The sequence below is a fragment of the Myotis daubentonii genome, chromosome 1, assembly GCF_963259705.1.
Source record: "Myotis daubentonii chromosome 1, mMyoDau2.1, whole genome shotgun sequence".
Lineage (NCBI taxonomy): Eukaryota > Metazoa > Chordata > Mammalia > Chiroptera > Vespertilionidae > Myotis > Myotis daubentonii.
In genome coordinates, this window is record NC_081840.1 from 95,111,825 (window position 1) to 95,134,832 (window position 23,008).

At 37.2% G+C, this 23,008-nt stretch overlaps 1 protein-coding gene across 9 annotated transcripts in view; it reads left to right on the forward strand.

Moving 5' to 3' along the window:
* UPF2 (UPF2 regulator of nonsense mediated mRNA decay) overlaps positions 1–23,008 on the forward strand; it is a 124,358-nt gene that overhangs the window by 80,956 nt on the left and 20,394 nt on the right. For 7 of the 9 annotated variants that reach the window (XM_059711433.1, XM_059711442.1, XM_059711461.1 and 4 more), the window contains exons 11-18: positions 389–505; positions 4,236–4,421; positions 6,478–6,681; positions 7,561–7,836; positions 9,938–10,121; positions 18,181–18,320; positions 18,697–18,801; positions 19,110–19,208. In XM_059711433.1, the coding sequence (XP_059567416.1) occupies positions 389–505; positions 4,236–4,421; positions 6,478–6,681; positions 7,561–7,836; positions 9,938–10,121; positions 18,181–18,320; positions 18,697–18,801; positions 19,110–19,208 (1,311 nt within the window). The remainder of the gene's footprint in view (positions 1–388; positions 506–4,235; positions 4,422–6,477; positions 6,682–7,560; positions 7,837–9,937; positions 10,122–18,180; positions 18,321–18,696; positions 18,802–19,109; positions 19,209–23,008) is intronic. The other 2 variants (XM_059711451.1, XM_059711471.1) reach the window with 2 other exon arrangements.

The window sequence follows — 23,008 nt, forward strand, 5'->3', positions numbered from 1 at the left end:
AAATAATTTAGAGAATGTAAGCTATATATGTGATGTGTTTAAATATGTGACATTTAATAATACATTTAGAAAGGGCTTTGATATTAATTTCCATATATCTATCTAAAACGAGCGGTGTCAGGATGGCCGGGTGGTCTAAGGCGCCAGACTCAAGGGACTCCCTTACCTAAAACGAAAAACATTAAATATATTGAAGCTTTTAGAAAAGATTTTTATGGCAAAACACAAAAGATGTCTATTGATGAGGACTGTTAAACTAAAAGACTAGCTTTTGTTTTTTATACTGACATTTTTAAAATTGTTACACACATTAGAAATATAATGTTTTTTTTCTCTAATAGGCTTGAAGTATTGTCTTTGTGGTTTTTCATCATTATTATTATTACAGATGCTTCTATCAGACTTTTCCCATCACCATATTGAAATGGCATGTACCCTATTGGAAACATGTGGAAGATTTCTTTTCAGATCTCCAGAATCTCACTTGAGGACCAGTGTACTTTTGGTAAGGGTTTGAGAATCCTAACAAGAGCTTGAGGTTGTTGATTTACTTCAGGGGTTAAAAATGTTGACCAGTCCCTGCTTGCTCTGTCATAAAAACATAAACTTTTCTACCTTAACTAGAACATCCTATACATATGAGCTGCCATTTCTGGAAAGCCGTTGGTATTTTTCTCGCTTGGCTCTTAGTGAGTTAACAATATTGTGAATGGGGATTAAGTTTAACCAAAGATAACTTTAAAAAAAATCTTTAATGTTGAAATTATTATAGATGTAGATATCCCTCCCCCCCTCCCCATTAACCCCTTCTTGCCTGCCCCCGCCCCAGGCCTTTACCACACTATTATCTGTGTTCATGGGTTATGCACATATGCATACAAGTTCTAACCAAAAATAACTTTGATAAATGATACAAATGAGCAGGTACTCTTAATACTATTATGTTAGGTTGGTGTGCCATAAGCACATCCTATATAATAAAAGGCTAATATGCAAATCAACTGAATGGCAGAATGACCAGTTGCTATGGCAGGCACTGACCACCAGGGGGCAGATGCTCAACGCAGGAGCTGCCCCCTGGTCGTCAGTGCTCTCCCACAGGGAGAGTGCACTCAGCCAGAAGCCAGGCTCATGGCTGGCGAGCACAGCGGCGGTGGCAGGAGCCTCTCCGGCCTCCGAGGCGGCGCTAAGAATGTCTGACTGATGACTTGGGCCTGCTCCCTGCAGGGACATTCCCCTGAGGGCGCAGGCCGGGCTGGGGGATCTTCCCCACACCAGTGCACAAATTTTGTGCACCGGGCCTCTAGTAAATTATAAACAACATATATAATTAAATTTTAAAATTAAAAAATATAAAATATAAGTCTAAAAAATTACCTTGTGAGAGAAGTTATTTCATAAGTTAATTAGAATGGTTAAATGAGCATCAAGTTTATTAATCAATTAAGTTATTATGCTTATTGGTAATATTCATGCAGTTTGCTGATAGCCTTTTGCCGGTTTGGTATTAGTGTTCAAGAGAGCTCTGGTTTAGGAATCCCTGGGCATACACTGTCATTACATCAGTGTTGCTGTTACAAAAGTCTTGATTGTGTCATTTTCTCTAGGTATCTTATTTTTTTAGAATCCAGTTGTAAGCCTGAGTTCTCTGCCAATAATATTTAAAAATGAAGAAACATGAGAATTTATTTCTCCTAAACGAAAATATTAATGTGAAGGCCATGAAATAGAATTGATTTCCAAATTCTCTTTAAGTTTATATCATATTAACCATATAATAGTTATTCCAAGTTCAAATTTTATAGTAACATTGAGAAAATTCTTCCTCCTCTTTGGCTCCTACTGATAAGGTTAAATGAGACACTGCATATAAAAATGTATTAATTGAAACATGTTCTTATTAACCAATGTTACCCAATATATTTAATTAAATAAAAATGTAATAGAGATGCTAGCAAAGCTTGATTTTTATTATCTACTTTTTATTTATAACATTGAATCCTTAATATTTACTTTTTGCTGGGGAAAATATTTACTAATTGTGGTAGTATGGATGAACGTCACATTGCTGAAAACCAGAGTCCTTCCTGTCTGACTGGTTTTCTTGGTTCAGTGGATCTTTTCCGCTCTTACAGCAAAAGAAGCTAGCCTTTATTAGTGATTCTCTTGCTTTCTGGATAGAAATCTTATTTATCATTTGACGTTTTTGTGAGGCCTATGTGTCAGGCATGTTTAGGAGAAGTGGTACAAAGTATACAAAGTGGTCCATATCTAGTGCTAATTCGAATACAGTGTTGTAAGTGCACTAATAGAGCTATGCAGAGAACAGTATGGGCTCATGAGAGGGGAGAGGGTACTTAAGCTAGACTGATGAACCAAGAAATATCTTCCCTAACAGCTTCATAGTATTCACTGAATACAAACTCTTATGTCAGACGCATGGGGTATAAAGATGAAAAGATAGTCCATGCTCTCCTGCAGTCTAACTCAGACAGAGGAGTAAATAGGCAATTGGAATACATGTGTAAAAGCAATATAGGGCGTAGATAGAAGAGACATTTAATCTAGTCTTGGTATGTCAGGATAAGTTTCCTGGAAAAGTGGTGTTTATTTTAGAGACTAATCTGAGTCTTCAAGGCAGAGAAGAAAGACGCATCTAGTCAAGCAGCTGCAGATAAAACTGGAGAGGCAAGCAACAAAGTAGATTTATAAAGAGCCCTGAGTCCTTTACCAGCAGTTTCCCTCTACACACTTAAAACCCAGAGTTCTTACCATGTCAGCAGAGTCTGTTATTACTTAGCCCTCTCTACCTCTCATATCTCATTTCATGCAATTTCTTGTGGGCAACCTCAATGGCCTTCTTTTAGTTCCAGTAACATATAACTCTCTCGCCTCAGAGCCTCTGATCTTGCTATTGCTTCTGCTGTGAATGCTCTCTCCATGGCTCTTCTCAACCTTTTGTCATCTTTTGGGTCATAACTTAGATCTCACTTTCTTAGAGAGGCTGTCCCTACCCCCCTCTACCTAAAGTATAAAGTAGGCTTCTCATAACTCTCCATCTTAGTGCCTTATTATTTTTCTTCATACCGCTGATTACAATTATTATTTAAAAGATTGTAAGTTTTTTTGTTGAATTGTTTTTTCTGTCTTCTTACGTCACACTGTTAGGCTTCACGAAGGTAGGAATCATGTCTGTCTTATTCACTGGTAGTAGTGCCTAGCACATAGTAAGTGCTAAGTAAAATGTTTATTAAATGACTGAACAAATTCAGTAATCTTAGTGTTTAGTACAGTGGTTCTCAACCTTCTGGCCCTTTAAATACAGTTCCTCATGTTGTGACCCAACCATAAAATTATTTTCGTTGCTACTTCATAACTGTAATGTTGCTAATGTTATGAATCGTAATGTAAATATCTGATATGCAGGATGGTCTTAGGCGACCCCTGTGAAAGGGTCGTTTGACTGCCAAAGGGGTCGCGACCCACAGGTTGAGAACCGCTGGTTTAGTATGATGCTATTTTAAGAATTGGGAGTGCTGTTTTAAGATCTTCAGCTACTCAGTGGTTCTCAACAGGCATCTAGTGGGTAGAGGTCAAGGTCGCACAAAAACATCCTACAATGCACAGGACAGCCCCCATTCTCCCACAGCAAAGAATTATCCAGTTCACAATGTCAAATTGAGAAAGCCTAAAGTAGATGATGATTGACTAGATCTGTGTTTTTAATCACCTTCTCTGAGTTGATGCTCTGGACAAGATATAAGACCTTGGGGGCTTTTAGTTTTCTTATCTATAGAGACATGTCAGGTTTATCTGGTACAGTATTGAATGGCACAAGCTCTGAGAATAATTTTTTTTTCTCAGTTGTTTGTGGGACAGCCAGCACCCCTTTATTCATATTTTTGGTTCTTAATTTCAATCACTCATATATATGAAACTTGTCATACTCAGAGGTCATGTAGTTTGGCAGAATTATAAATTACATTTGTAGCAAAATTCTCTGAATAAAGGCCTAAGACCAAGCAGTTATTAGCTAATTTGTTATAAACAAATGATCAGTGGCATAATAATTAGTCTGCTTGCACAGTCTTAGAAATACAGAAGTACCGACTGGTTGTTTTTTTTCTTTTTCTAGACCTTTATCCTAAAATCTTATCACTGAGAATAGGAGTTTTGTAGGAATAAAGAAATTTTAGAATGAAAGTATTTTGACTAGTGTAGACTTTTTATTTTAGGAACAAATGATGAGAAAGAAACAAGCAATGCATCTTGATGCAAGATATGTCACAATGGTAGAGAATGCATATTACTACTGCAACCCACCTCCAGCCGAAAAAACAGTGAAAAAGAAACGTCCTCCTCTCCAGGAATATATCCGGAAACTTTTGTACAAGGATCTTTCCAAGGTCACCACTGAGAAGGTAAATCTTAATGGAATCATGGAATAATGGTCAACGTGAGATTTGTGGTAGTTATATAATATTCAACTAAATTTTTTTCATCCTAATGATAATAGTATTAAAAGCAGTGTACTTTCCTTCTAGCCTGTGCATGAAATTTTAGGTCAGGGACATATATTTCAGTTTTCCTAGATCAGTTTATTTATAAATTGCTTCAGTGTCCCATAAATTATAGATAAGAAATGCAGGTACTTTGCATTGTTCACATTTTGTAAATGGAGAAATTAAAGCAGAGCTGTTCAAGTCGCAAGAGTGAAGTTTAGGAGAGTTGGGATCAGATCCCAAGTTCCATTATGATTGACTCTATACAAATCACGCTAAGAAATAATTCATATGATGATACATAATATATGGGACAATATTTTGTTTTCCTATATGATAACTTCTTAATTAAAGGGGCCATTCTTCTAAATTAAATTTTTTTTGAAACTCTGACTATGTCTCATATTCTGTACAGAATATGAGACATAGTCAGTTGAATATGAGACATAGAGTTTCAAAAATATATATAACATCAAAATTTAAATTTGCCTTTACATATTTTTCTTGAGAGTAGGGGATCTTAACCTTGAATGGGTGTTAGGAAGCCCATGGCCCTCTGAAATTACATAGTTTTGAATTCTGGGCCTGTCTGTATTTTGTTGGAGATAAGGTCTGTGGCTTTCTTTGGATTCTCAACAGGAGTCACTTTCCAGAAAAGTTTAAGAACCACTGATCTGTTAACTGAATTATTGTAGTTAGTTACCTTACTAGAAACCTCACTTTTAAGTAAGATATGTTGAGCAAAACATTTCTTGGTTTATTCTACAAGTTGAAACACTACAATGTAGAACTTCTTTCTTTTTAGGAGATAAAGTAATGGAAATTAACTTCTGGACAGAAAATACATCTGGGGAGGATAAAATGAAATAATACATGGGTGGGAGAAAAGGTAATAGGAATGATAGTGCAGCTTTGATAATTGAAACCAACTTTCAGAGTGTCGGAAAATAGTTGTTTGAAACAATAAGGATTTTGATAGCTGTTTAGAATTGACTAGAATTGTAATCATTTGGTAAAACTTCCTGTAAGCAGATCCCTTTTTTTGTAGGCTTATTATTAATTTGTGGACTATAGAGAAAATAAGTTATATGGGGCTGATAAGGGAGAATTGCAATTTAATGGTTTGATAGACTATCAAATATAGAAAAATAGAGAATACTTATGAAGTTGAGATGACATTAACATTGCCAGTGAAGCTGATATGAGAAAATATTTAGTGCTTAAAAGATGGATTGTGGATATAGAAATGAAAGGACTACTCTGCAATCTGCCAATAATATCTATATTCTTTCAGAATCAAAATGGATAGAACTTGATGATAGGTAGAGCTCTGCTAATTATCTCATTGACAGTATGGTCTTTGAAATCGTAATACCTAACTTTTATGGGGTATTTATAATGTGGCAGACATTTTCCTACATACTTCACATGTTTTAACTTGTCTAATCCTCACAACAAACTAGTAAGTACTTTTATTATCCCCCCTTTTACATATGAGGAAACAGGACACTGTAATGTCAGTCTTGAGGTTATGTCTCCATTTTAAGTGATCTTTTAACCAATTAACCTTGGGTTTATTTATTTATTAATGGAAATTTTTGATTTTTAAAAGAAGTGTCTAAGATTATTTAGATTAAATGAAGCACAAAAGAAATCTTATTTTTGGTGAACCTTGAAAATTTCTTTCAGTGACTTTAGTGTATGAGTGTATACTGTTAGCTTGATTGAAGACTTAGAAACTCTAGGAAATACGGGGACATTATAGAAAGCTGGAGGAAAAATGTGAATACCATTTGTCAATAATTAGAACAATCTCATGTTTAATCTCTAATGTGAAAAATCTGATAGAGGATCTCTGAAGTATTTCCCATTTCAAAAGTTCTTTATCTGCATTATCATAATAACATATCTATATTATTGGGTATATTGGATAATATACTTGTCTAGTAATTTAAACAAAATTCTCTTTGTTTAGGTTTTGAGACAGATGCGAAAGTTGCCCTGGCAGGACCAAGAAGTGAAAGATTATGTTATTTGTTGTATGATAAACATCTGGAATGTGAAATATAATAGTATTCATTGTGTGGCAAACCTCTTAGCAGGACTAGTGCTCTACCAAGAGGATGTTGGAATCCATGTTGTGGATGGAGTTTTAGAAGATATTCGATTAGGAATGGAGGTAACACAAACTTTCTTTAAAGTTGTCAAATTGGAGTTTTGGAAGAATTTAAATAACTTTTAAATCCTATTATTGAAAAATAATAATTTGAAGACCTTCTTTTATCTATATGGTGTCTTTTACTATTACCTCTTCAGAATTAGTGGTTTCTTAATAAACCCTGCTGTTCTAGATTTACTGTGCTTCCTTCTCTCAGGCTAATCCTGGGGTTTATTTTGCCTCTTTTTCTCAAGTCCAGTAAAGCTTATTTTGGAAGAATATAGTACATTTTTATTATTTCTGGGTTACTATTGGGAAAATAAATTTATTAATTAGAAGAATTGTAATCATTTGGTAAAACTTCCTGTAAGCAGATCCCTTTTTTTTGTAGGCTTATTGTTAATTTGTGGACTATAGAGAAAATAAGTTATATGGGGCTGATAAGGGAGAATTACAATTTAATGGTTTGATTGACTATCAAATCAGTTCACTTAATGATAGCTAAATACCAAATTTAATATTTAACATATTTTTTATTAAACTTTAACATTTTTTATTAAACTTTTAAAAAAATTGATTTAAATAACATCTATTGGCTGCCTTCCACATGTGCCCCAACCAGGAATCAAACCTGCCACCCTTTCATGCATGGGATCAACAGAACTACACAAGCCAGGACTTTTTTTTTTTAACATTTTGTAGATACACATTTCCTAAAGAGAGAAAAAGGATACTCACAAGTGACCACCTTATTAGAAAAGAAGCAAAGAACCCATTAAATTTTCTCTGTTCAGTGTTTCTTCAGTAATTGATACTGTCAAGTGACAGAGGGGAATTTTGCCTCTTTTTACCACATTACTGTTCTTTAATGCAAATCTTGTGTGTGTTTTTTTCTTTTAGGTTAATCAACCTAAATTCAATCAGAGACGTATCAGCAGTGCCAAGTTTTTAGGGGAACTTTATAATTACCGCATGGTGGAATCAGCTGTTATTTTTAGAACTCTTTATTCTTTTACTTCATTTGGTGTTAACCCTGATGGCTCTCCAAGTTCATTGGACCCTCCTGAGCACCTTTTCAGAATTAGACTAGTGTGCACTATTTTGGATACTTGTGGCCAGTACTTTGACAGAGGTTCCAGTAAACGAAAACTTGATTGCTTCCTTGTATATTTCCAGGTATATAAGCTGAAATATGCAGTTTGGCACCATTTAATACATTGGTTGTGTTACAAAAATATTCGAGCAGAAACATTATAGCATTCGCATATCACATATGAGATATGTTCATAATTAGACTAAATTTGATTTATTCTTCCTGCAAAGATGCTTTAGAGATTTAACAAATTTGATGAATTTTATAATATAAACATTCTAATTCCATTGTAACTTTTATGATTGATTGTTAATTTTGAAAATTATTTTGGTATACTTTATAAATTTGGAATGGTAATTTATGAATTATATTTGGTACATAACTTATGAATTAAAAAACTTGTGATTTTTATATGTACATTTTTATCACTCATCTGTGTTCTGGTTTTACGTATACAATTATTTTTAAATGATATAACTTTTTTTTTTTTTTTAAGAAAAAACTCACTCTGGGGAAAACGTTTTTAACATGGAAGAAACTCTTGAGTTGTGCTTTTCATATCTTAATTTTAGTTAATTATGTAAGCTTATGATTTAGAGCAAGTGTAGTATAAATTGAATTCAGGTACAAATACAGAGATGTTTCTACAATTCCTTTAAAGTAGGTGTTCCAAAAGTTAACTTTGTAGGTTGGTTATTTGGAACCCAATCACTATTTCCCATAAAATACTGAGCAGGGTGAACAATTCACTGTTGAATTGTCTAGATGTTGTTGAAAGAAGGTATCAGTAGTACCATTAAAGTCTATATGATCACTACTTCTAGTATTGTTTTCACTCATCCATTGATGAAGAAAATACATGTAAAACTAAAACTGGAGGTGTAAAAATACATCCACATAATGGCTGGTGTTAAGTGGGGGTAAATGTTCTTGGGGAAGAGCAGTTTATTAACTTTATCCTACCATGAGGAAGGGGATTGCACATTTGAGAATCAGATTTCCTTGGTCTCTAAGGACTGTCTTAGGTTTGAGACTGCCTGTATTGAAAACCAATTTTGCTGCAAAGTGTTAGCTGTAATTGTCAGCATCCAAAGTAGAATCTCTTTCAGAAGAGAATCCTTATTTTGCATTTAATCTGACATCCCAAGTGGAGAGAAAAGAGCTATCCCAAAATATCCAAGAGACAAAGAGACAGAGGCATTTTCCACATTGATTAACAGGCAGAAATATGCAGCAGGCTTAAACTTGAGGGGATGAAGTAAGAAGTGAGGCCTGGGGATGAGGTCAGTGTGTTCTGCCTAGAACATAGAGTGAACAGTTATGTCTTGGAAGGCTAGGTAGAAAGGATCACCCATAGTAGTGCTTCTAAACTTTAATGTGCATACACTTTACCTGGGAATAGTATTAAAATGCAGATTATTATTAAATTGGTCTGGGGTGTTGACTTGAGATTATGCATTTCTAACAAGCTCCAGTTGAAGTCTGCAATTTTGAGTAGCAAGGACCTAGAACAAACTGGGGAAAGAAGAGTGAAGCACCCAGAGGATTACCTTTTTATACACAAGTAAATTCCTGGGTTGTGCTCTTCAATTAATGTTAACTTACAAAGTATAAAACAGAATGAGGGACCCAGGTGGGAGAAGAGAGGGAAAATATCTAAACAGTGCCATGTACACAGTAGGTGTTCAATAAATGATTGTTGATTAATGATTTTTATATTTAAAACCCTATATATTTAGATACTTTAATTGACCTTTTTAAAATTCAAAGCAGGTATTATAGGGAAAATGATGAACATTTATCAAAACTATGTTTTTGAATCTGGTTGTTTTGTAAACTTTAACATTTAAACCCAGTTTGGGAGTGGGGTTTCTGGCTTGTTCCATTATCTGAAAATTTATTTGGTATTTTATCCACAATTTTTCCTTGTCTTTAAAAAGATTATGACAATTATAATAAAACAATATTTAGATTCAAGTCACCAAATGGCTTAGAAACTGTGTAGATGGAGGGAAATAATTGGAATTAGGATCATTGCTGTCGACCATTAATGAAAATGGTAGGTGTCTTGTACAACTTTTTAGCTTAGTTGTTATAGTTAGGTGAAGTCACATTACTGATTATTATTTAAAATATTTTGTTATTAATATTTTATAGCTAAATTTATTTTTTATTTGTCATCAGCGTTATGTTTGGTGGAAGAAAAGTTTGGAGGTTTGGACAAAAGATCATCCATTCCCTATTGACATAGATTACATGATCAGTGATACACTAGAACTGCTGAGACCAAAGATCAAGCTTTGTAATTCTCTAGAAGAATCCATCAGGCAGGTACAAGACTTGGAACGAGAATTCTTAATAAAACTGGGTAAGCAATTAATTACAGAGAGACAATGAAAGTGATATTTGGCAGATTGTTTTTAGAATTTGCTTTATAATGTTATCAGACTTTACCTTTGTATACTTTCCATTTTTATATTGAGTGTTACATAGTATTAGGTAAGACATATGGTTTTAATTAGAGTACCTCTTACAATACAGTATGTAATTGCAACAAGCGTTATTTCTTAAGACATTGTAGGCTAGAAACTATAGAAGGGGACACCTGTTAGAAGTTTGGAACTACCCTACAGAATTTCAGACCTTATTCACTGGGAGAGTTGTCTCAATTTCTAAGGACTAGAGAAAATGTGAGAAATATGCTACAGGAGAATTGGTCTATTTACTTTCTCTGTGTCCTTTTGAGATTGTTGTGGAAGAAGAGGTAGCTCTTAAAAAAAATATGCTTATTGATTTTAAAGAGAGAGGATGGGAGAGGGATAGAAATATCGATGAGTAACTCAGTCGGTTGCCTCCTGCACGCCCACTACTGGGGATCAAGTCTTCAACCGGGCATGTGCTCTGACCAAAAATAGAACTGAGGACCTGTGGGTTCATGGGTTGATGCTCTACTACTGACCCACACCGGCTGAGTAGGAGTTAGCTCTTGAATCACTCTCATGAGGGACTGTAGGAGCTAACTAACTTTGTCAGTGGAAATAACTGGAACATGTAATCTTACTACTCTGATTTACTTACAGATACTTATTAGCAGGTTTCATTTTAGTCATTTTAAAATGACATGTTTTCAGGCTATTAAGTTAGTATTTTATTTCCTGCTAGCACTTGGGACCCATAAGGCTGTCATTAGGAGATTCTTACCTTCACCAATTATATTAATTGTATAAATTTGCTACATTGCATATCTGAAGAACTACTTTTCATGGTGAAAGCATTTGTACTTTTTCCCCTCTAAAACTATTTTTTCACATTACATCCAGCATATTAATAGGGTTTCTTTCTCCATAGGTAAATTCTCTTTTGGAGAATATGATTGCTGTTATCTATTTGAGCATTAATTTTAAAGGTGCTTCTAATTACGCAACTACTAACTTTTCTTACTACTCAAACCATAAAGACATATGTGCTTCTTTTTGTACTTTGCCCCAAATCATCTACTTTCTTTTCCTTTTTTAGACTTCTAGTTGTATAAAATTATCATTTTAAGCAAAGTGCTTATTTATTTCATTAACTTTTTATGCTTTGAAATAGTTGAGTCTTAGCCTTGTTTCTCAAAGATCTTTATGAATGATGCTCTGTATAGTGGGCATGAGGGAATACTAGTGTGACACCCAGTTTGGTAGCAGTAAAGAGAGCAATGTGCTTTATCCTTTATTGATTGAAGGTTAAATTAAAGGACATCAGACTCTCTTGAGGAGTCTGTTTAGAATAGGGAAAGGGAACAATAGGTCAGCGTTTGCAAGTGAAACTCTATAAAGATGATTGCAACTGGAAATTATGATATGAAGTTGTCCCAATTTAATTCTGTTTTAAATAGTCTAAGTATCAGGAAGAAGAGCTACATGAATAAACCTATATTAAATGTATTTCCTATTGATTAAATCCAGAAGATAATACAGAATCAAGGGCCTTTACTAGTTTTTCTGATTCAAGCACTTAACAAATTCATTATCTCAGTTTTATAGCAATATAATTCTAGCATAATAGTTAATGGATAAACACTAAAAATTTCTCATAATTATGCTTACCAATAGTTTTAGATAATTTTTAATATTATTAAAAGTAATACATGTTCATGGCAGAAATTTTGAAAAATAACAAGACAAAAATCACTGATACTCTATACTTAAGGATAATTATGTATTAACATTTTGATATATTTTCTTTTGTTCTTTAAATTTTTTTCTAATGTTTATACAGTTTTGTAAGTGGATTTCCCCTACATAATACATTATGAAATTTCTTCCTTGCATAAAGTATTTCTCTAAACCTTTATTATATTTTTTAAAAACTGGCTATATTCCTTCATATAAATGTACCATAATTTATGTAATTCCTGTTGTTTGACACAGATTATTTCAAATTTTGCACCACTATAAATAACACACTTGACTTATTTTCTTGTGCATCTTGATTTCTTAGTATAAACAGAATTATTGGCAAGTACATTCTCTTTAAATTTAATAACAAAATTAAGATGGTAATAAGCAATATTGTTTAATTCTGGTTTGGAAGTTCTAACTAGTCCTAAATAATAATGGCTAATATGCAAATTGACTAAATGGAGGAATGACCAATCGCTATGACACGCACTGACCACCAGGGGGCAGACACTCAATGCAGGAGCTTCCCCCTGGTGGTCAGTGTGCTCCCACAGGGGGAGCGCCACTCAGCCAAAAGCTGGGCTCACGGCAGGCGAGCGCAGTGGTATTGACGGGAGCCTCTCCTGCCTCCATGGCAGCACTAAGGATGTCTGACTGAAGGCCTAAGCCATCAGTCAGAAATTTCCGAGGGCTCCTGGACTGTGAGAGGGCACAGGCTGGGCTGAGGGACCCCCCCCTCAATCCCGCTGAGTGCACGAATTTCATGCACTAGGCCTCTAGTATTATAATAAAAGGAACAAAAATGAGGGAAATAAAAGTAAAAAAAGGAAAGAAGCCATAAGAATAAATTATATTATAAACTTAAAGAGTGTATTTCATAAATTAGAAATAAAATCTGTAGGATAGACAATAGGCCCAGAAATTGTCCAGTTAAATTCAGAACAATCATTTATGGTGAGCCAGGAATATTAAAGATAGGATAAGGGCAGCAGGTGAGCATTTGGGAGGAGAATTTGATAGAGAGCCACATCTTATATCGCCAAACTCGAGGTGGTTTAAAGAGTTAAATATTTGCCCTAACCAGTTTGCCTCAGTGGATAGAGCATCAGCCTGTGGACTCAAGGGTCCCAGGTTTGATTCCGGTCAAGGGTATGTACCTTGGTTGTGGGCAAATACCAGTAGGGAGTGTGCAGGAGGCAGCTGACCAGTGTTTCTCTCTCATCGATGTTTCTAACTCTCTATCCCTCTCCCTTCTTCTCAAAAAAATCAATAAAATATATATATTTTTAAAAGTTAAATACTTACTTTTTCGAAGTTAAAAATAGATCTGATTATCAAATATTTTCAGAGGTTAATTTTCTCAAATTTAAAATGATAGAAGAAAGCATATGTGTAGATTTAGGTTTTTAAAATGTACAATAAAAATTAATATGAAATTAGTTTTCTTGCTAAGTTGTTAACACTTACATAAAGAACACAGGTAAATTGGTAATAAAATAGAATACCCCAATAGAAAAATGAACAGGACATAATCAAATAAGGGAGAGCAGAGAAGAGTTGGTGTTTTTATTGAGTACTGCCTGATTGCAAGAATGATAGAGGAAGGTAATGTTACTGATTTTTGACAGATGAGTTTAAGTAAGCCAAATCAAAATACTAGGTTAAGCAATCAAGTCAACTCTGCTCTTTCTGACATGTTAAGTATATGGGGGAAATGCTCAGCATGTCTAGTAAACAGAGAAATGTAAATTAAAACACAATCTGAAAGGAAGTACTATAGTTTGTTACCATCTCCGTTATGAGCGTGAAAATGGAGGCACCAAGCATCTCAAATTTAAGAGGACAGTATTTGATTTCTATCTTCAAGTACACTTAATTCTGACACACACACTTAAATATTTTACTGTCTAGAGTTTGCATTTTGTCATCTCTGTTTTTTATATATACACTAGAAGCCCGGTGCACAAATTCGTGCACGGGTAGGGTCCCTCTGGGTGGCCTGCAGGGATCGGGCCGAAACCCGCAGTCCAATGCTGCCTGCAGCTCCTACCTGCTGCTCCTGCTCATCCCGGCCCCACTGTGCCTGCCGCAGGCTCGCGCCCAATCAGTCCCGATCAGGAGAGGCTCGTGCTGCCAAGCAGCCCTCGCCAGCCATGAGCCCTGTGTCTGGCAACCTCCCAAGGGGAGTGGCTTGTGGGATCGGGCTGAAACCGGCTCTCCGACATCCCCCAAGGGGTCCTGAATTGCGAGAGGGCACAGGCCAGGCTGAGGGACCCCACCAGTGTGCGATTGGGCCAGGGAGGGACAGCAGGAGGGCTCCGGGGCATGTCCAGCCCATCTCACTCAGTCCCAATTGGTTGGACCCCAGCAGCAAGCTAACCTACCGGTCAGAGCGTCTGCCCGCTGGTGGTCAGTGCACATCAGAGCTATTGGTCAACTGGTCAACTGTCTGCCCCCTGGTGGTCAGTGCACATCGTAGCCAGCAGTTGAGCAGCCTTAGCATATAATTAACATATTACGCTTTGATTGGCTGTTTGGTTGCTCTGCCATTTGGTCTATTTGCATATTACCCTTTTATTATATAAGATTTTAATTTGCATTCTTTACTTTAGATTGCAGTGCCTTATGGTTCAGCAACTGGATCGTTATATAGTTTAGCAAATGTAGAATATAATATTTATAAATAGTTTTTGAAACTAACTTGCAATGAAAATGAAAACATTATAAATAGCATGTATTTTCCTTACAAATTAGAGGTGTGATTATCAAAACAAAGACTTATACAATACTAGAGGCCCAGGGCACGGAATTTGTGCACGGGGGGGACCCCTCAGCCCAGCCTGCACCTTTTCCAATCTGGGACCCCTTGAGGGATGTCCGACTGCCGGGTTAGGCCCGATCCCAAGGATCAGACATTTCTCTCACAATCCTGGACCGCTGGCTTCTAATCGCTCACCTGCCTGCCTGCTTGGTCGCCCCTAACTGCCCCCCCCACCTTGCCGGCCTGATTGCCCCTCACTGCCTGTGCATGCCAGCCTGATTGCCCCTAACTGCCTCCCCCTGCCAGCCAGGTTGCTCCCAACTGCCCCCTCCCTACCGGCCTGGTCACTCCTAACTGCCCCCCTCTGCCAGCCTGGTCACCCCCAACTGCCCCCCCACCCCCCCGCTGACCTGGTCGCCCCCAACTGCCCCCTCCCTTGCCGGCATAGTTGCCTCTCACTGCCCCCCTGCCAGCCTAATTGCCCCCAACTGCCCCCCCTGCTGGCCTGGTCACCCCCAAACTGCACCCCCCCTGCCAGCCTGGTCGCCCCTAACTGCCCCCTCCTTGCCAGCCTGGTCACCTCATGCAGCCTGCTTATTCAGTCATTTGGTTGTCCCTCACTAACTCCCCTGCTGGCCTGGTTGTAGACAGCCATCTTGTGAGGGCTTGAGGGTTAATTTGCATATTACCTCTTTATTATATAGGATAGTTCTTCCCATGGCACATTTTAAATGGATATAACAAGCGTGTGATGGTATGTGAGTTTATCACCACTGTGATATTTTATTGAGAATACTTAGATTCATACAGTCCTAATAACTTTTGCCCCTGATAACTTTTCCGATATTTTGCTTCTTCATGTCCCTATAAATAAATAAAATCCTATCTAATAAAAGACAAAAAGGGTAATTAACCGTACCTCCGCTACGCTTCCCATTGGCTAATCAGGGCGATATGCCAATTAACGGCCAACAAAGATGGCGGCCAGCAGCCACGCAGCTGAAGCGAACAGGAGTCTTGCTTGCTCCAGTGATGGAGGAAGCCAAGGTTCCCGGCCTGCTGCGGCCCAGCTCTGAGCCTGAAGGCAACAATGTTTCAATTATAGAAGCTAAACAAACCCCAGATACCTGCTTTCAGCCAGTCGGCCACGGCCTCAGAGCAGGGAGCGCCAGTGATTGCAACAATGTTTCAATTATAGATGGTAAATAAATCTCAGAATAAAGAAAAAAATTAAGAAAGGAGAGGCTGGGAGCTTCAGTCACAGGCCAGCCTGAAAACGGCCCTCAGCCCCTCACCCAGACTGGCCAGGCACCCCAGTGGGGACCCCCACCCTAAAGGGGGTGTGGCCACCCTGAAAACAGCCATCAGCCCCTCACCCAGGCTGGCCAGGCACCCCAGTGGGACCCCCCACCCTGATCCGGGACATCCTTCAGGGCAAACCAGCTGGCCCCCACCCATGCACCAGGCCTCTATCCTATATAGTAAAAGGGTAATATGCAAACTGACCCTAACAGCAGAATGACTGGTCACTATGACACACACTGACTACCAGGGGGCAGATGCTCAATGCAGGAGCTGCCCTCTGGTGGTCAGTGCACTCCCACATGGGGGAGCTCTGCTCAGCCACAAGCCAGGTTGATGGCTGCTAGTTCAGCGGTGGTGGTGGGATCCTCTCCTGCCTCCTCAGCAGCGCTAAGGATGTCTGACTGCAGCTTAGGCCAGCTCTCCACTGGCAAGTGGACATCCCCCGAGGGCTGCCGGGCTGCCAGAGGGATGTCTGACTGCCAGCTTAGGCCCAATCCCCAGGGGAGCAGGCCTAAGCCAGCAGGTGGTCATCCCCGGAGGGGTCCCAGACTATGAGAGGGCACAGGCCGGGCTGAGGGACTCCCCCACCCCCGAGTGCACAAATTTTTGTGCGCTGGGCCTCTAGTTAACATATAAAGTCTATTTCTTTCCATGAAAACTAATAAATAGTAGATAGAAAATATTTAAGTTAAATGGAATTTAAATCTGAGACACCAACTTTCTTTCTCAGTATTTTCCATGTAAAATAGATCTCACTGAGCTTCATCCATCTTCTCAATTTTTTTCAAATTTCCAAACTTGAATGTATCTACTTTAATCACTCTGTACTTCTATATTTTTCTGTTTTTTTAAAAAAATGTATTTTTTAAATTCAGAGAAAAAGGGAGAAGGCGCAAGAGGTAGAAACATCAATGATGAGAGAGAACCATTGATTGGCTTCCTCCTGCACAGCCCCTACTGGGGATCGAGCCAGCAATCGCAATCAGGCATGTGCCCTGACTGGGAATTGAGCCGTGACCTCCTGGTTCATAGGAGTAATTTTTTTACTTTTATTGGTTGGGTTATTAAAACTCTCTGGGCTTCAGTAGTCCTCATAAAATGGAAGGGTTAAATCACATCATTAGTAAAATTTCTTTCTGTGCTAATTGACCAAGATTCTGTGAGTAAATAACTATTTACTAAACACCTACTGTGTATTTATCAATATATGGTCTCTGATAAGTTTTGAATATGCATATAAAAGAAGTTCTTTGTTTTTAAGGGACTTCTAATCTAATGTAACACTTCTGAAATAATTTTAAAAATATTACATGGTGTATATTCTTAAATGTAAAGTGCTCTGATAAACTCTCCAAGTGCTTTAGAAGCAAGTAGGGGGCAAAGTAATGGAATTTATATTGAGAAGAGTATTGATAAGCAAGATTGCACGGTAGTGTGCTTTTTAATGACAAGAATCTGACCTCACTACAGCAGAAGGCATGGGAGAAAACATGGGAAAGGGATCCGATGAAGCCATATTATGTGCCTCTTGAAAGTAGAGAAGTAGTTTGGCATTCAGATGATAAGAGGAATTAAGTAGATAGTGAAATGTGGATGAACATGGGGAGGTGGAAGCAAATTCAAGCCAGGGAGTTCCCTCAGGAGGAGAATACTGTTACTGAAGGAAAAAACTAAGTTCTGTGGTGGCACAGCTGCTAGGTGTGTCAACATATTGCTTTGCCTTTCCTTAGTCCTGATTTGCAGACATTCAAATAGATAGTCGAATGTGATTTCTCCATTAAAGTGACAATTTTATATCTTGAGTTTTTAGAGATTCTTGAAATATTTGATTAAAAAGTAGAACTGAAAAAAAAAAGTGGAAACGAGGTACATTCTATATGGCTGAGGTAGCATCTTATGTGCTGCTACTTTTTGCCTTTATTTTTTTGAGACTGATATAAACAGTTTGAAGCTCTAGAAAAGGGGAAAATGTGTTTTTTTCTTTTTTGTTAGTGACTAAGAAATATATCAGCTGAAATGAAGTTCTGTTTAATTTTTTAAATGTTTATCAAAATAGTTTAAAATTCTGTTCCTATTTTACTGTTGTTCTGAAAAAAGTGGCTATTGAATTTTCTTAATACATACTTTTAAATGAAGTGGTATTGAAAACTTGCCTTTATCTTTTTAAATGTATTTTTCTACTTTCTTCTTACTTCAAGGCCTAGTAAATGATAAAGATTCCAAAGATTCTATGACAGAAGGAGAAAATCTTGAAGAGGATGAAGAAGAAGAAGAAGGAGGAGCTGAAACAGAAGAACAATCTGGAAATGAAAGTGAAGTAAATGAACCAGAAGAAGAGGTGATGACTTTTATTTATAGCAAATAGGTACATTTGTACTAGAGTATTTTGACTATATGAGCAAAAACTTTCTTTATAAAATAAAATCTACCCCTCAGTTGCATTATAGCAAATGTAACTAATAGTATCTCTGATATAAAATCTCTGTATTAATTAAGGGTTTTTAAAAAGTAAATACTGATCATAAGATTGTTTTTATTATTATTATTTAATCAGAGAGGAAGGGCGAGGTATGTAGTAATTGTTGCCCGCTGACTTTGCTCTACATTTGGGAATAATAAAGAGTTATACAGATGTTTCAAAATCGTTTTAAGGCATGTAAAATGTAATAACCCTTTTCAAAATCTTTTAATCATCTAATGTCAAATAATTTCAGGAGGGTTCTGATAATGATGAGGAGGAAGGAGAGGAAGAAGAGGAAGAGAATACAGATTATCTTACAGATTCAAATAAGGAGAATGAAACTGATGAAGAAAATACCGTATGTATGGCTGAAAATTTGCTTCTTGAAATTGTGCAACATTTTCATAGTATTTCAGTTTTAGCCACCAAAGTTTCATTTCTTATAATTATTGAAAACTATTTCTTTAGGTATTTATTTTCAATTTGTTTTCCTAAATACTTTTCTTTAACAAGTTATTTTAATATTTATTAATGTTATATATTTTACTCACTCATTCCTTAAGTATGTTAAACAAGTTAAGTCATCAATACAAAAGGCTCTGTTATACAAAACATTAATGTTAAAATTTTTGGTCTTATTTCTTGGTTTTGTTTTATTTTAATAAGGAGGTGATGATCAAAGGAGGTGGACTTAAGCATGTACCTTGTGTAGAAGATGAGGACTTCATTCAAGCTCTGGATAAAATGATGTTAGAAAATCTTCAGGTATGAAATGTTGCTCTAGTCCAAAATATCTTCTCAATACAAAACATTGCAGCACATTCAGTTCTGGTTAATAGGAGGGTCTCTACTATCTAAACATTTGCCTCTGCAGCATTTTCCTTATTTGTACAGTTTGCAGCTGCCAGTACTTGCATTTCATGTCCTGATTTGTAACTTTCTTTAAGATAGTGTGGGGATAAATGTAGTAAATATAAGACCTGGAATAGAGTAATTTTATTGTACCAACTTTCACCTTTTCTTCCTGAATCATCTCTAAGACCCTTTACTTGCAGTTTGTTTAGGAGTCATACTTTGCAGAAGATAAGTATTTAGGGAAATTTAATTTTGTAAATTCCTAAGTTTGATATATAATTTGAATAACAGAAATACTTAAAGGAATATTAGTTATTTGATGTTTAAAGAAGTGTTAATTGTTTAATGTATTCATGACATTAATACACTGGATTTTAGAAAAAGCTCCATCATCCCAGTAATTTAGAGTAATAATGTCTTCCTATAGAGTTGCAATCTCATAGACTGTTTACTTTAGCCCTATACATCGTAGCTGTTGTTAAACACTTTGGTGACTTGACAAGAGTGCCTTTGTTGGAATGGTGGGGTGAAAGCTCCTTGGGGTGGGTTTAGTGGAAAATGAGAAGGGAGGAGGTGAAAATGATGGATAACAGATGTAGCTAACTCTTAAGGAGTTTTACTAGAAAGGGAACAGAGTTAAAAGAGGAGGATTGTTATTGAGATTAAAGATATTAGAGTCTGTATACTGGTGGGGAATAATCCTTGAGAGAAAAAATAATGGATTTTACTTTTATGGATGCTACTAAAGCTGGAAGCTATGATAATGTACAAATTACTACTAAAGGGATAGTAGGCCAATTTGCTTCTTGCTACCTATATAAAAATTTGTTCATATATCTAGAAAGCTCTTAATTTATTAAATAAATCTTATTCATGTCACTTAGGAGCACAAATCAAATAAAACAATCATTATAATCTATACTCCATGTGATAAGATAATAAAACAATTCACTTCATAAAGTAACTTTTCCTATCTTACATGAGTCAGAAGCCACTTACTTATTCATTTGTCTAGCAAGTATTTATTGAGCACCTACTGTGTACTTAACACTGTGCAGCAACAGGTTTACTACAAAGTAGTATCTAAAAACAGACCTGCTTTCTACTCAGAGAATGTAGTTTTATGGGGAAGGCAGATATTTAACAACTAAACAAACACATACTTTCAAATTTCGATAAATATTCAAGAATTAATAGAACAGTGCTTTGGTAGAAAGTAAGGGAAAGAGCCTTCTTTAGATAAGATAATCAGGGAAGGCATCTCTGAGATCATGACTTTTATTTTTAAAATAATTTTATGGGGTATATATAGGAGATTTTTAAAAATATATATATATTTCTATTGATTTCAGAGAGGGAGGGAAGGAAGACGGGAGGGAGGGAAGGAGAGAGGGAGGGAGGGAGAGGAACATATATCAATGATGAGAGAGAATCATTGATCAGCTGCCTCCTGCATGCCCCCTACTGGGGATCCAGCCTGAAACCTGGGCATGTGACCTTGACCAGAATTGAACCTGGGACCCTTCAGTACACAGGCTGATGCTCTATCTACCAAGCCAAACCGGCTAGGGCTGACTTTTAGAAAAGAGAGGTAAAATGGAGTCATTTAGGTGAAACAGGGGAATGATTTGTTGAAGTTCCTAGGCAGAAAAGAACTAGAAGGTCAGTATTAATGGAACATCGTCAATCTGTGGTAGGGTGGCACAGCATGAGAATGGATTATTGAACGGGACACCTTTGGAGTGGTTTAGCCGTATATGGAGGTGCCGCAAACAAACTAAAGCAGGGAGACTGATCAGGGAGGCTGTTGTGGTATGTGACATGATGGTCATCTGTCTTGATAATGCCAGGGCACCTGGAGAGAAGTCTGTATTTGAGCTGGATTTATTTGGTGCTTGATTGGGTAGTGGTATGGGGGATGAAGAGTCAAGGATGACACTCAGTTTTTTTAGCTTGGGCCACTTGCTAGTCTCTCTGACAGTCAACAGGGGCAGAGTGCTCAGGCATTCCACTTGGCCATGGTAAGTTTGAGAAGCCTGTGGAGATGTCTGGAGATCAGAAGAGGAACATAAACGGAGTAGTTGTGAGAGCATATTTAAAGCCATGGCAATGCCTAAATCACTCAGGTGTAAAGTGAGAGTAGAGAGAAGCAGATTCAGAGTTGAGCCTTCAGGAACCCCAATGTGTAATCCTATATAATAAAAGGCTAATATGCAAAATCTATACAGCAGAATGATCGGTTGCTATGATGCGCACTGACCACCAGGGGGCAGACACTCAATGCAGGAGCTTCCCCCTGGTGGTCAGTGTGCTCCCACAGGGGGGCCGCCGCTCAGTCAAAAGCCGGGCTCACGGCAGGTGAGCGCAGCAGTAGTGGCGGGAGCCTCTCCTACCTCCACGGAAGTGGCAGCACTAAGGTTGTCTGACTGAAGCCCTAAGCCAGGGGTGGGCAAACTTTTTGACTCGAGGGCCACAATGGGTTCTTAAACTGGACCGGAGGGCCGGAACAAAAGCATGGATGGAGTGTTTGGGTGAACTAATATAAATTCAAAGTAAACATCATTACATAAAAGGGTACGGTCTTTTTTTTTTTTTTAGTTTTATTCATTTCAAACGGGCTGTAGTTCGCCCACGGCTGGCCTAAGCCATCAGTCAGACATTACCGAGGGCTCCCGGACTGCGAGAGGGCACAGGCTGGGCTGAGGGACCCCTCTCAACCCCTCTGAGTGCATGAATTTCATGCACCGGGGCTCTAATTTATAGATAATTTACAAATCGATTCATCTAACATGATCCTTTCAAGTTTTAAGTAAAAAGTTTATAAATCTTATGAACCTAGGAGAACATCAAGCAAATTCTAACAAATTAGAACTTAGAAATAAAAAACAATAAAATCTTACACCTTTATTACCATTTTGCTTGATTTGCAAGTCTCTTGCAAATATTGAGCCTTTATTAAAAGACTATTTAAATTGTAGTACAGCCATTTGAAACCTTCATGGCTTTTCAGCATTACCTGCTTAGCTTTGAATAATCATATTTAGCTTTTTCCTCATTTGTGCTCCATTCATCAGACATAGAGGTTTATTTGGAGTTCCCTAAATGCACTGTGCTGTTTCATATCCTTATTTTTGCACCAGTTTTTTCGGTGCCTAAATTTCCTCCATATCCCATCTGCTTAGAAGAAGTCGTATGAAGTCTTTAATGTTCTCAGATGTCCCATTTTTATTCATTTTTTTGTGAAATCTCAGCACCCATCTATCCATTCCCAGTCAGCCAACTCCATCTCCAGCACAGCTTACTAGTATATAACTTGGATGAATCATATTTAATTAATGAGTTCTTTGAGAGTAGAGACTGTTCTTTTAAATATTAAAATCTCCAGCCTAACACAGTAAGTCTTCAGTGAAAGTTTGTTAAAATAAATTGGTTGATAAATCTAGTGTAAATGTTAAAAATAATTGATATTAACAAGCAGGAACTTAATGTGAGCATTAATAGATGCCATTTATTTGGAAATTTGAATTGAGTACTTGCTGTGCGTAAAGCATTGCTATAGAACACTAGGGAAAAGGGCATATACAGTGATGAAACCCACCAGTCTTGTGGGGAGAGTCACAAATAAACAGGCAGTTATGACACGAAAATTATGAGGGAAGGTGTATGCTGTGATTATGAATGAAAGGGCACAGTATATTAGAGGAACAGGG